The sequence below is a fragment of the Anabas testudineus genome, chromosome 23, assembly GCF_900324465.2.
Source record: "Anabas testudineus chromosome 23, fAnaTes1.2, whole genome shotgun sequence".
Lineage (NCBI taxonomy): Eukaryota > Metazoa > Chordata > Actinopteri > Anabantiformes > Anabantidae > Anabas > Anabas testudineus.
In genome coordinates, this window is record NC_046631.1 from 2719654 (window position 1) to 2733009 (window position 13356).

A 13356-nucleotide genomic window follows, 5' to 3' on the forward strand; every position below is an offset into this window, starting at 1 on the left:
TAAGCAGAAATCAGCAATCTAACTATATGATATTATTACTCAAATAGTAGATGGTGAGTTGTTTGTGGTAATATAGTTGTACAATATGATAAAGCTCATGTTTATTTTTATTTATGATACACAAACATTTAGTGTACAATATTAATGCTGGAATAGAGAAAGTGAAGTAGTAAGTAGGCAGTAAAAGCATAGTAGGTCTGTGCCTGTGTGATGTAAATAGACAGAACAGGCCTTAGAGGAGCATCTAAGGGAAGGCCTGACATGCCACACATGAGCAGCATTCCCCCTGACCAGATCAAGTTACTGCACGATCGCTCTGTTTGGCTGTGCTGTGCTGTGTGTGTGTGTGTGTGTGTCCGTGGCAGCATACTGTATGTGTTTGAAATCAGCGCAATAAGAGCAGTTAGTCTCAGCACTCGAAGAGAGGGTATGTGAGTAAGATGATATTGTTAAGAGCTTTACCCTCATTTTATCTGGAAGTGATGGCAGTGAGGTCAGTGTATCGTGTGTGTGTGTGTGTGTGTGTGTGTGTGTGTGTGTGTGTGTGAGGGGTGGGAGGTTATTAAGGGCACAGCTGCCTCCAATTCCCACCCTCCCGCCTCCCCTCGCCACAACAGGTGGAGAATGCTATCACACACTTACACACTAAACAGCAAAGTTTGAAGCACACCGCTGTATTAGTCGAGCCTGGTAAACATGAGATACCAATTTACACGCATGCACACACACACACACACACACACACACACACACACACAAAATCATTACAGAAGCTGTACTTGCCATTGTGTCTTTTTAGCAATTAAGTACAGCGGGTCTGAGAGATATTTGGGGAAGTAGAAGATATAAATTCATGAACAAAGGTCTTTAAAGTCAATTTTATAGTAGACCCTCTAGCCTTACTGTCCACAGCCCCACTAATGTCTCACTCCCCTCGACTGATAAGTTAATCGTGTCTGAACGCTGAAGGCCACAGCGGCGGTCAAAGTCTCAGTCCATGTCTGTCAGTGATAAAGTGAGCCATTAATCTGTGGGTTTTGGGGGATGTCTGGACTATTCAGCCACTTTCTGAAAAACTCAAGAAAGTCTAAAAAAAGTGTGGAGAATCTAATGTGCTTATATACAAGCTGGAGAAACACTCCAACAGTGTGTGTGTGTGTGTGTGTGTGTGTGTGTGTGTGTGTGTGTATGATGCAGAATGAGCCAGTTGATCACAAGCTTGTGAGTCAAATATCAGACATAGATGATGTGCTACCATATGTTGTATCACATTCCACTGAATGTTGCATCCCATAATCTACTTTCTACACCGTCTGCACAATATTCTGTAATGTTTATTGAAGGTCTGAAATTACAGTGATACCGTACAGTACTTTACATAACATTAAAGAAAAACTCCACACAAAAATCACTGAGGTCCAGTTCCAGCTCTGTTACACCCCTAATGTTATTTAAGATGTCTTAATGTCCCATCAAACACCTATACAGATTCAATAAGAGATGCAAAAAGATTCGTCTTTGAAACCAAAAACCGAAATAATGTACATGGCATTTGAAGAGAAATTTCATGTACTGTAGTTAGAACATTTTACAGTACAGTAGTATCAGTTCGTTGACAGTCAGCTGTTACACTGTGAGAAATGAAGGCTTCTTTCTTTGAACTTCTTCGAACCACCATGTTAACTTTAAACAATATTGAAGATTCGTAATGTTCTTTTATTTGAGCCTTCGTGCCTGCCTGGTGGCTCCTTTTCAATTCAGCTCCTAACACTGAGAAGTAATTAAATCTATTAAAAAAAAAAACTTTTCTAATTGCAATTTTCCACAATGATGAATTCCTGTAGGCTCCGGTCGACCCTGAAGATTTAGTGTGTCTGAGCAACTTCATAAAATATAACACAAGCCAGAAGAAGGAGTGTTTTAAATTAAAAATGTCAAGCTTTTTAAATTATCAAATTATCTGTGTCACAGATTTACACAGGCAAAAACTCACACACACGCACACACACACGGGTTCCCACACTCTCTCACACATGAAGTCTACTGCTCACTTACAGTTGTAGTACTGGGAGCTTTCTATAGACAGCACCTGCTGGCCTAACTGGTGTCTCTGGGGCAGGGGATGGGATGTGTATGATTGTGTGTGTGTGTGTGTGTGTGTGTATATGTCAGAAGGGGAACTCCCCATTGGCCAGGGCGCAACAGCACAGAGCAACAGGAGGTTTTCAGAGCTCCAGAAGGCAGGGGGGCCTGGGCCTGACAGGGCACAGCAAACCCTCCCTCTTTAACTCACCATGTCCTGGGGCGAACAAGTTGACCCCATGGTGTGGCGCTCCTCACGCCTGCCCACCGCCGTGTCTCGCGACAGGAAGAGCCGTTTGCCATACGGGAGAGCCAACAGCCTGGCCAAGCCTGACTCATCTCCTAGGTACATCTGTACTTTATGTAGTGTGTGTGGTGGTGTTCATAGGACGGAGTATGGATCTTTCTGGAAGACACACGGTGATATGAGGATGGATTAGTGTCAGTGGCATCATGAACTGGTAAACTGGTTGTTATTCTTGGCTGGTATACACAATGGATTCTTTTCTCTTGTAGATTGACGGACACAAATTTGGATCTATATTATTTGACTGAGAAATGTCAGAGCTAAGAAATTTGTTTTGCTATAAACAGTGGTAATCTGTCATTTTCTGCAGTATATTGAAGACTCAAAAATGATGATGATTTGTTCAGACATTCAGATGTGGACTTTTTGATTATGTCTATCCCTCAGATGCGAAGGTCAGATGATATATCATTACCTGCTGTCATCACAGTGGCCTGAATATCTGAGCATCCGCTATTTTGAATTTTAACCCCACCAGTTTGCGACTGGCCTCGGCCAGTACTCTGGCTACAATTGAGCTGAAACTGATATTACTCACATTTAACAGGACAGCGATCACATCCTCCAGTATAGCTTGCATGTGCAGTGCAGTGCGGTGGACTATCAGATGGCAACCCTGTTGATATATGTTATATTTAATCAAAAGTGACAGACTGTACCCCTCTCTCTTCATCATCAGCACACTTTCCCCAGACCCTGTCCTCATGTGTTCTGGTGTCTCTTATTCCACAGTGGAAAGATGTTAAACGCTGTGGGTTGAATAAACACTCAGGCTGGCAGGCTCTATACCATTACCTTCATGTTTCATTGCATTTGACAAAGTTGGAGGTAGAGGGGGGGGTCAGGAGCGATCTTGTGGTGGAAAGATGTGCACCACAGCACCCAACTGCAGACTGCTCCTACATGCAGTGCATTCACACTCTGTAATATGCACAAAAAGACAGAAGAGACAGAAAGCAACAGCACAGAAGCTTTATATAGAGAGATATGTGATGCCTTTTTTCTTTCAAAATGCTGAAACTGCATTTTAGAATGTGCGCAGCCCCATTAATTTCTGTCTCAGCTCGTTTGTTAAGTGCCATGTAGGGTATTGAGCAGAGCAGAAAACATAATACTGGGAGATGAAATGTATGAGTTGTGGGTGGTTTTGGCAATGTAAAGGAACAATATTTAGTTGCCCGACATCATTAAGCAGCGCTTCATGTATCATACAGTCCATTAATAACATCACAACACGATGAAGGTGCTCGCCACTATAATGGGAAACTGCCCTGAACTTGTTTCCCCGGCGCTCAGCTGTCTGCTTCGATGCTCATTAGCATAGCACTGCATCATGAAAACCTGCAAGGTCAATTGGAGATGTACTGTACAGTGACTCGGCACTTTGTCACAGGTGCTTTAAATCTGAAGTTAACTGACCAGAGGGAGAGATGTAATCAGATGTAATCAAGACAGTGTGTGATGAGTGTGTGATGAGTGTGTGTGGGTGAGTGTGCGCGTGTACAGCACTTGTGAGCGAGATGAGATGGAAGTCTATCTCCACGAAGCCACACTTTTAAACATTTAGACAGGTAATTAAAATTTTGCTTATTTTGCTGGAAATATCCTTGTTCTGTTCAACGTCTCTGAAAGAATTAAACAGCACACTGTCGCTCTGTGACACTGATTTGATTCTACAGAAAGATTCAATTTATTCAGTGTATTGGCTGAAATCAGTGAACTCAGCAAAGCTTGAAACTTCTGCACTGAGCTCCTTTTATTGTACTTCTGAGTGGAGCAAATGATGCATGAATAGATATTTGCCAAAATATTCATCATAGGCTGAATGCATGAAATGTTAAAATGCAAACGTGTTTGGCATTTGCTTGTATTTAATGTCAAACTGAGATCTTCTCACTAAAAGCAGACTGATTAGAAAATCACATGTGATCACTGCAGTGCGTCATGCAGACGTCCAGTATAGGTAGTTTATTGTTGTGTGCATTTTTAGTCAGCAACGCCAAACCAGCCCACAGTCCCAAAACAGAGAGCAAGTTGTTCGTGTTGCTGCTTCCTCTGGAGTCCAGCAGAAACTAGTTGAGCTGCTCCGGCATCGCAGCACACCGTTTTCTTCAGTTGTCTTACTACTACTACTACTGGGAGTCTGTGGCTCAGGAGGCTCACTTTAGAAAGCTGTGCTTTAACCTGTGGAAAGTGTGAACTTGTAAGTATGTACTAGCTCCAATTAATCTGCCGTGTGTAACGGTAAATAAAGACTGTTGACACTAGGAATAAGGATAATAAGTATAGTCACCATGTGTTTGGAGTATATTCTGTTAGCTAGCTAATTTAGATTAGAAAAAATGTCCCTTACGAAAGGCTAACGTTACCATGACCAAAATGATATTTGAACCTAAGCTTTTGTTGACCTAAAGTTACAGCATTAACTCATTATTCCTGTGGCTACATTTTTTATTTTACAATAGCTAGCTTAGCTAAATTTGAAACTTCATTTAACTTAGCTAACACTACTTTAACTAATAACGTTAGCATACACCTGTAACAGCACTGGCTGCAACATGTTTTGGTTAATTTATGTCCTATAATTAGCTCCTGTATATGTGTTTTTGTAATTGTCTGTAATTTACTAATTTTTTTTGTTTGTTTTTTGTAAAATGAGTGAAAGAATTTAAATAGTGACGTTAGCAGTTACATGTCAAAGCTGACATTTTGCTAGCTAAAGAGCAGTTAGCCTGAATGCACATGTAAATCCTTTATTTCCCCACTTGCACTAATAAAAATGATACTGGCACTTAAGAGAGCAAGTGGAAAATCCTCAATGGCAGGTCATAGAGCTCACACAGGATGTTACGCAGAGGAATGAACAACAGCTTGCCACCTGGTATTTGACTCTTTATTGTTTACAAGGGTGTTTGTATGACGAATTGAAACATCTCTTCATTCACAAAGTCCTACACACGCAGCTTAAGTCCTTCCTGACAAACATGAGTGGAGTAAGCTGCCTGTGAAAGCCAGTGTTCATTCCCGTCATGTGAATGACTAACAGCAAATGCTGGGTTATAAACTGTGACGGGTGCTGTGGGCATTTCCTATGTCTCTGCCTGGTGTGTAGTGTGTTTTTAAACCACCAAATAAATGATATTTAAAGTTTCTCTGCCATTTTATGTCAGCAGTCCCTTAAATGGATGGCCTGTTGCTGGCTTAGTAATACAAGTGGGCCTATGATTGTGTTTGAATCAAAATCAAAACTCACTATCAAGCGTGCTACAGTGTGTGCCTTCTGTTATTTCTCTGTGCCTCCATCTAAATGCTTCCTCTCACTTATATTGTATTAAGGTGTGGACTAAGAAAATTCAAGCAACATGTTAGTCTCATTCCTCACCTCACTGTTGTAACAGGCTGCCTGTCTTCTCTGCTCTCTCCTCAGTCTCACAGCTCGATATGCAAGTCCTCCAGGCCACAGTGGAATAGGGTCACCACAGAAGAAAAACACAAGGTAAATAGAAGTTATTCATAGAATTCTTTTATATTTTTATGATTTTTATATACATCTGTGCCTTCACATGGTTGTCCATTTAGCCTAATATTTTTGTGATGCTCAGAACAACAAAAAGGTCAGGGTTAGTTGAAGAACAGCTGGGTAAGGCTTTGATTCATGGCAGCTTGAAGGAGGTGATAGATCTTTTCTATTACAAGTCCTTGGTTATGTTGCTCCCAGAAGACGTCCTGCATCACAACAAAGAAAACAGAGGATCCCCACAAAAATAGATACTTCACCTACACTGAAGTTTAATCTATGTCCTCATTTTTACTACTTAAGTAGTGCTGTTTTGTGTGATTTGTCCTTTGAGTGTAGCCTTTTTACAGATGTTGGCAATGAAGCTAGTGCTAAATGAGCTACCAGACACTATAATGACACAGTTTGTGTTGCCAAGCTTTAGGCTGTATATACTAGTCAGGGAACCACAGGCTTCAACTCCCTTAAGATGCTTTTTGTGAGATGGCAAATCTATCACACACATGCACATACCACTGTAAACACAAGTGTTCAGACTGTGACACTGATGCAAAGATATGGCCATGTGCTTACACTTATTGTACACATTTAACTCCTTCTTCTTCTCTTTCGGCTTTTCCCATCAGGGGTCGCCACAGCGAATCATCCTTTTCCACCTAAACCTATCATGAACATCTTCTACCCTAACATACAGTCATATTCTCAAAGTAACACAGATACAAAGAAATGCTATACATTTACTGTATGGTCAGATGAGACATCCACCCACAGATCTGCCCACACATACTCTAATGTACACACCCCAGAGTCCAGTTGTCTGATGCTTTCAGCATTTGTTCCAAGTGGCAGTGGGAACCAGTGCATTTGCAAATAATTCCTCTCCAGCCGCTACTGAGCAATGGTAAAAATGCTGCAGCCAGCAGCTTCAACCCTTTGGGTAGTAATCTGCCCTCTAACATCACTGACAACAAACCTCACTGCTGCAAAAATAACTCTTTAGTTCCCACACACAGATGAAGATACACACAAACCAAAAAAAAAAAAAAACAAGTATAAAAGTGTAAACATGTCTCTGTTGCCTTGTGATTCTCATTCACGCAAGCCTGGTTAACCACATTCAATAGCTGTCTTGCAATCTGAGAAGATATTTTATTCACCATGAGTTGTCTCCTCTTCTAATCCCAGAAGCGAGAAAGTTTTAGTGGTTCTATAATGGGAAAACAATTGATGTCTCTCTAGCACACTGTGCACAGTGAAGGGTTTCCCTGAAGGTGCTGGAGTTTTAGGGTTTCAGGCTCCTTATTTGACATTCAGCTCATTAGCCAGAGGTAGAGGATCATTTTCCAACAACAACTGCACTCTAGTTCCACTTCCAGATATTTTAAACAGGTACAGAAACATGTTCGCTGTGGTGAATTTTTACCTTGTCAGTGGTTGTGCTCTTTGCTGTAATCATTGATGGCTCTTGTTGTGTTCTACTTAATCGTACAAATATTAGTGGTTGTAGTGTATTTCTATGGTCATCCAAAAGAGTGACTGATTAAATTTCATCCCTGTTGAAAATTGAACAGGGCTTTACTGGTTACAGGTTCTCCTTAAGTAGAATCCTCCATACTTGTACACGTTTGATCAGATGCTTTGCACTTTTATATTTTTAATATATATTTAGAGGTGTGTCACTTGTTAGTAAATAAGTGATTTAATTCAGTTTAAATTTAAATTCGTAGTTTCTTAATTTATTGTAAATAGACTGAAACACTGCTGTGGCCCTTAAAGTTCATCTTCTTTGCAGCAGGGGGGGATGTTGTACAGGCTGTTGGCCACCTGCCCACTTGTGGTACCATTTTAATCAGCCTGACATGACAATGACTTTGCACTGCAGGTGGTGTCAAATCTATACTAGGTCTGAAGCCTAGCACCCTGGCAAATAGAGACGTTGTAGGCATTAGATAGGTGTCTGCTTGAATCCCCAGCCTTACTGGCAAAACCTTGGCTGGGGAAATGACTACGAAGTGCTCCCTTCTGTGCAGGAACTATTGTTAATAGACAGTGACTGACAGGCTGAGTAATGTCATGTCCAACTCCTTTTGTTTCATCTTCACTTCACTAGCAGATGCAGATCTTTCCTGTGTCAGATATGCCTCTGCAAGTCCTAAAACAAAATCTCTGTCCAGAATTTACATCACATTCCCCTCTCAAGCTCAGTTTTGCTGATGCATTATCAAACATGTATTTTGGGAGATGAAAGAATCTGATGATAAAAGAGAGCTACCTCTGATTTCCATCTGAATTGCCCCAATCTCTAGCTCATTTCCCCACTGTTTATCTCTCATTTTCTCTTGTGTGGGTTTACAGCTGCATTATCTTTTCTGTCTCTCTCCCTCTGTGCCATTCTCTCGCTTCTTTCTTTTGTTCTTTTCAGTCCTGTTTTATGTGCTGTTCTAATCTATTCCTTTTCTTGTGGATTGTTGATAGCTACTGCAATTTGTGTGTGTGTTAGTGTGTGTTCTTATTTGACCATCAAAATTCTCCCTATCATCTCAGCTTCCTCACTTTGTCTGTACTATGTGGCTGCTAGTGTAGTATATTTCATCTGTTTCAGCCCAGTGAGGAAGCCTCAGCACTGGGCTGAAGATCACTTCTGGCTGCAGCTCACTGGGATCATTCAGGCAGAGCACCAAATCCATGTTCTCAGACCTGGATCAGCATCTCTAAACAGTCTAAAGTGTGCTGCTGTTATCACTGAGCACATTTTGTTTTGCAGAGTAGCCTGAATAAAAAAAATGACAATGCATTGCTGAGGACATGGCCTTACCTATTAGGTACTTTTGTTCTGAATCATGCGGTGTAAGTTGCTAATTGCTGAGTTTTGTTATAATTTTAAGAAAAACCCATAAAGTAAACTTAAATATTTGCACTCATACACCAATCAGTGTCCCTCAGCTCCAATACTAGAAGTGCACATTTTTGATTGCTTGCTTTCTGTGTTTCTTATAGCATCAGAAAATGCAGCAGATGGTTGGGTAGAAAGGCCCTACAGCTTAAAGCTTGATTAACTTTACTCATGACTTGATTAGATTTACTCATATCAGTTCCCCTGTATATGAAACACTAGCCTGCTAAAATGATGTTGAAATCTATCAAGTGAGTCTACTTTATTTTGCTACACACAGTGGAAAAATACTTCAGATGTTTTTCATTCCTGCTACATGTTGATCTGCCCTTACATGTGTTTATTTTAGCTAATTAAAGACCTTAACTTACTGGGTCATGTGTAATGCTATATGTTACTGTATATGTATTTTCCTGCTGAGGGGTTTTGACCACTAAAAACCTTTCCCCACTGACATCTTGGCTCAGCAACACAGACCCAAGTGGCATACTGCATTCAGTATGGCAGATTGATTCTCTTTGTTAAGAGATGTCACGACAGCTTTCAGCAGATAGACAAAAAGACACCTAGTTGTAAGGATGTATTCAGGGGTTTTTCTATCTCTGTATTGACAAAAGTCAGGCTATGAATGAAATCACCCACTGCCCTCATACGCAACCAAGCTTAATTTAATGTCTGTTTATTTAGCATTACTGTACCTACCATAACTCCCACCTCACCTATAATTGTGTGTTACATTTCCTGCTGTGTCTCAGCTCCAAGACAATGCTCCAAGATGATGTTTTGTGCTTTTTGTTGTGTTTTCATCTATTGTTGAACGTGCATTTTGTCTGGATTCTTCTTGACCTGGGTGCAGCTTACTGACAACCTGCATGGCTACAAATGGATCACACTTTTTTTTTTCTAGAGATCACATGAAACCATAATAATTAAGATTAATGGTAGAGATATATCTGAGTTGTTATAAATCGATAAACTAGCCTGCAGATCTGTTTTTGAGATTCCTTACTAACAAACAGATGGATGAAGTTGTCTGGGAAAGGGCATCAAAAAGCATCATAAAGTTACTGTACCATAACAACAGATTTTTGATGAGATAATTCTTTTAGCTGCCTCCTGGGAGTCGTGAAAATCCCCCAGCTGCAGCAGGGCAAATCAACATTTGACACTGGCAGCTTTGACTCTGTAGAGAGAAAAAGATTATGTGTGTGTGACTGACTGACTGACTGACTGAAAACACAAACCTCCCAATAGTTATTAGCCTTTGTTTTTCTTTCCAGTGTCAGTAGACACAAAAGAAATGCGAGTTGCAGAATATAACTCAACATGTAGGTGGATGAGAGAGGCAGGACTAAACAGACAGCTTCCATTCAACCTGCTCTGAGACGAACTTTTTTTTCTAGGCAGAATGTCAGTTTCACCAAAATGAAAAGTTCCCTCTTTCTTTCATGCTTAACCTGAAAAAAACCACACACACTTTTTCTTTTGCAGCACTCACTTGATTTCTATTCGCCTTATGCACTGATTCATACTGAGCTCAGGGTCAGTACCAATGACACAATGGACAGACTCAATATTTAAACAGTGAAGCAATCTTTCTTTACTTTATTGACTACATACTTATTTCCTGCCCCCGCTGGCTGAAGGAATGCCAATGAAAACACAAAAGAAAGATACCAATACCTTTTCTGTCTGATAGTTGAAGAGGAATAAAAGTCACTATTTTACTGATCAGGGCCTGTCCATTAAGCCCCGCATCACTTACATTCAAATTGCTTTTGAGATGGTTCGTTTCGTGGGTAATATGGAAAAGGGGGACAATTGCAGTAAGCAGTCCTAGAATTTGCATAGGGTCATGAGAGATTAATTATCCTTTCAAGCAGGAACATTGTTGGAATAGACTTTTCTGTAGTAAAATGTCTTCATTCTCTCACAATGAAGTCAGGCAAAGGTGGAGGAAGACTTCATTACTGGGGTTTCCTAAATTGTCTGATGCTCTTCTCATTTAACTTGAGACTTAACTAACTTGACTTAACTATTGACATATGTCTAACCTCAAAATCTAATTAGGATCATTTTTCAGACCTTTCTCCTTTTGTGTCAACCCCTGCAGGCTACCAGGGCCTTCCAGGGTACCTGCTGCGGGCAGCGGGGCCCCCAGGAGCCCAGGCTCATCCAACCTCAACCGTCGCAGCCAGAGCTTCAACAGCATCGACAAAAACAAACCTCTTCAATATGCCAGTGGCAACGATAGAGGTAAGGACTGCAGATTCCTGTATTTACTGGGCTTGCTTTTGATTTTGTTGGGTGTGATTGTATGTGAGGGCATTGACTTCACATTCTCCATCCCAGCCACTTGATGGCACCACTGACTCAGAGAGATAAGCAGGAGCTGCAAAGGATCCCAGTTTCTCACTTTACCAATCTTAACCAGTTTGCTGAATCATCCTCAGCTCTTCATTCCAAATGAAATATAATGGATGCCATTAAGCGGAGGTGGCAAAAAATGTTCACAGCATGGCAGGAGCTATTTGAAAGATGACCAAAGGGGCAAATTCAGGCAGCTGCTCTGTCAAGCATGATGAAGCTAATGAGAGTGATTACGTTTCTTTGGGAGAAGGGTCTCACTTTAGCTGAGAGTTAGAGTGTATGGCATTTTATTTAACACAAAATTGATTATTCATAAGTAAATAGTTGTTTTAGCAGCCTGTTTGTGTGGTGGAGAGTAAAAATATCATCTCACAGTGTTTTAATTACTGAGAATCTATTGCTATTGACCTTGGCTTACTCACTATATTTATAATAGCTTTAAGATTTCCCTTTGGCTCATTCACAAGATTTATCTTGACACATTGGCTCATACAGTGAAAATAATAATGAAAATGTTTTCCATATGTTGCATTCATTTTAATCATTAAAACCAGCCTTGACAATTTTATGACATTATAATGACAAACATTTTGGTTTAGCTCACAGTATATGTAATCATAAACATATCTACTAAATTATGAGACCTTCCTCTTAGTCTGTAAGCACTGCCCAATCAATGAGAACAATTTAGTCTGCAGAGTTGAGAGATGATCAGTAGGAGGTGATGGAGGTGGAGGAAAGGTGCAGTGAGTGGCATCAGACAAAGAGAGCAGTGAAAAGCCTCCAGCTCTTTTTCTATTTCTCTCTGTCTTTCATTCTTTCTTGGATTCAAAAGTTCACATGTGCACCTTTTAGATGTCTGTATGAAATGTCAGTCTCTTCAACAGGAGGAGGAGTGTTTCATGGCAAGAGACAAGGAGTAGATAGAAGCAAGCAGGATAGTAGGCAGGAAATGTAGTTTGTCACTTAGGACACAGTAAAAGATTAAGAAACTGATTTAATTTAAATATCAAAATAAATATCAAGAACTATGATTAAATATTTATACTTTAGTAAACCTCATGAATTCAGAAGGATTCTGCTTTATTTTATTTTATTTTATTTTATTTTATTGTTTCGTGAAAATGGTTGGGGATCTGGTAACGGAACATATCTGTTCCAGACTGCTCATGCAAGGAGCTATGCCAGAAAGACAAACCTTCAGTTTGCAGAGATAAGACACCAGGCATCAGAGCATCACTGCAGGGGAGATGAAACAGTGTTTTGGTTTAAAGTAAAAGGGGGAAAAAAAGAGAAAAAAAAAATCAATTGTGAGGAAATGTCAGCAGTGCAGCCAGAACCTTCTGGGCAAAAGCAGGTAGGCAGAGAAGAAAATACAGGAAGTGTCCACCACAGACAGAAGACAGAAGTTAGCATGGCTGAAAAATGTATGTGCTGTAGCAGATATTTAGTCCCAAATCTAGAATCAGGTACACAAAGCAGCTTTGCTGATTGTAGTATACAGCAGAGGGACTGCCACATGGATAACAGTTTTGTTACTTAAATGTTACAGACATGTGTGTCTTTACAGGTATAATGTAAACACAGCAGCATTGCTTTTTTTGTCTGTTCACACAGAGAATCTCTCATAACAATGAACAAAAACTTAAAGGGCACAAGGAGTTTTGCATCATTCTTGTTGCCATGCAGCAATCTAACTGACTTCAGCATCAAAGGGCATGGCTTTTTGTTGTGGCGAAATTAGGTTAAAGAAAGTCAGTGATTGCTGTCCTTGTTTTTAAAGATGAAGATGACGAGGCAATTGTGGAACTCAGTTGAGCAGAGAAGCCGTTAGCTTCCTTGAGCAAGGCGATAATTTATGATGTGTGTGACAGTGATGTAATGTGCCGAGCAGCGGAAGTTGAAAGTGTTCAACTTACAGTGTGGCAAAATCCATTTGGATTACATGTAGGTTTTAGACAGAAGTGTGATGCGTGTCTTTGTATGTGGTATTTCAAAGCATGTACACTTACATCCAGACATTCTTCCAAGTTTCTCTGTATAATCTGGCATGAAGTTGCAATTGTGGTGTATGCTATGTGTCTATTTGTAAATGTGTATTTGTTAGCAGACGGTGTACCACCACCCAGAATAAGTGACATTTCATTCCTTGGCCGCCATGGCAAAAAAAAAAAAAAAAGATGTCTG

At 40.3% G+C, this 13356-nt stretch overlaps 1 protein-coding gene across 7 annotated transcripts in view; it reads left to right on the forward strand.

Moving 5' to 3' along the window:
- Positions 1 to 13356, forward strand: part of nav3 (neuron navigator 3) — a 247766-nt gene that overhangs the window by 156328 nt on the left and 78082 nt on the right. For all 7 annotated transcript variants that reach the window (XM_026363685.1, XM_026363681.1, XM_026363682.1 and 4 more), the window contains 2 exons: positions 5817 to 5885; positions 10913 to 11055. In XM_026363685.1, the coding sequence (XP_026219470.1) occupies positions 5817 to 5885; positions 10913 to 11055 (212 nt within the window). The remainder of the gene's footprint in view (positions 1 to 5816; positions 5886 to 10912; positions 11056 to 13356) is intronic.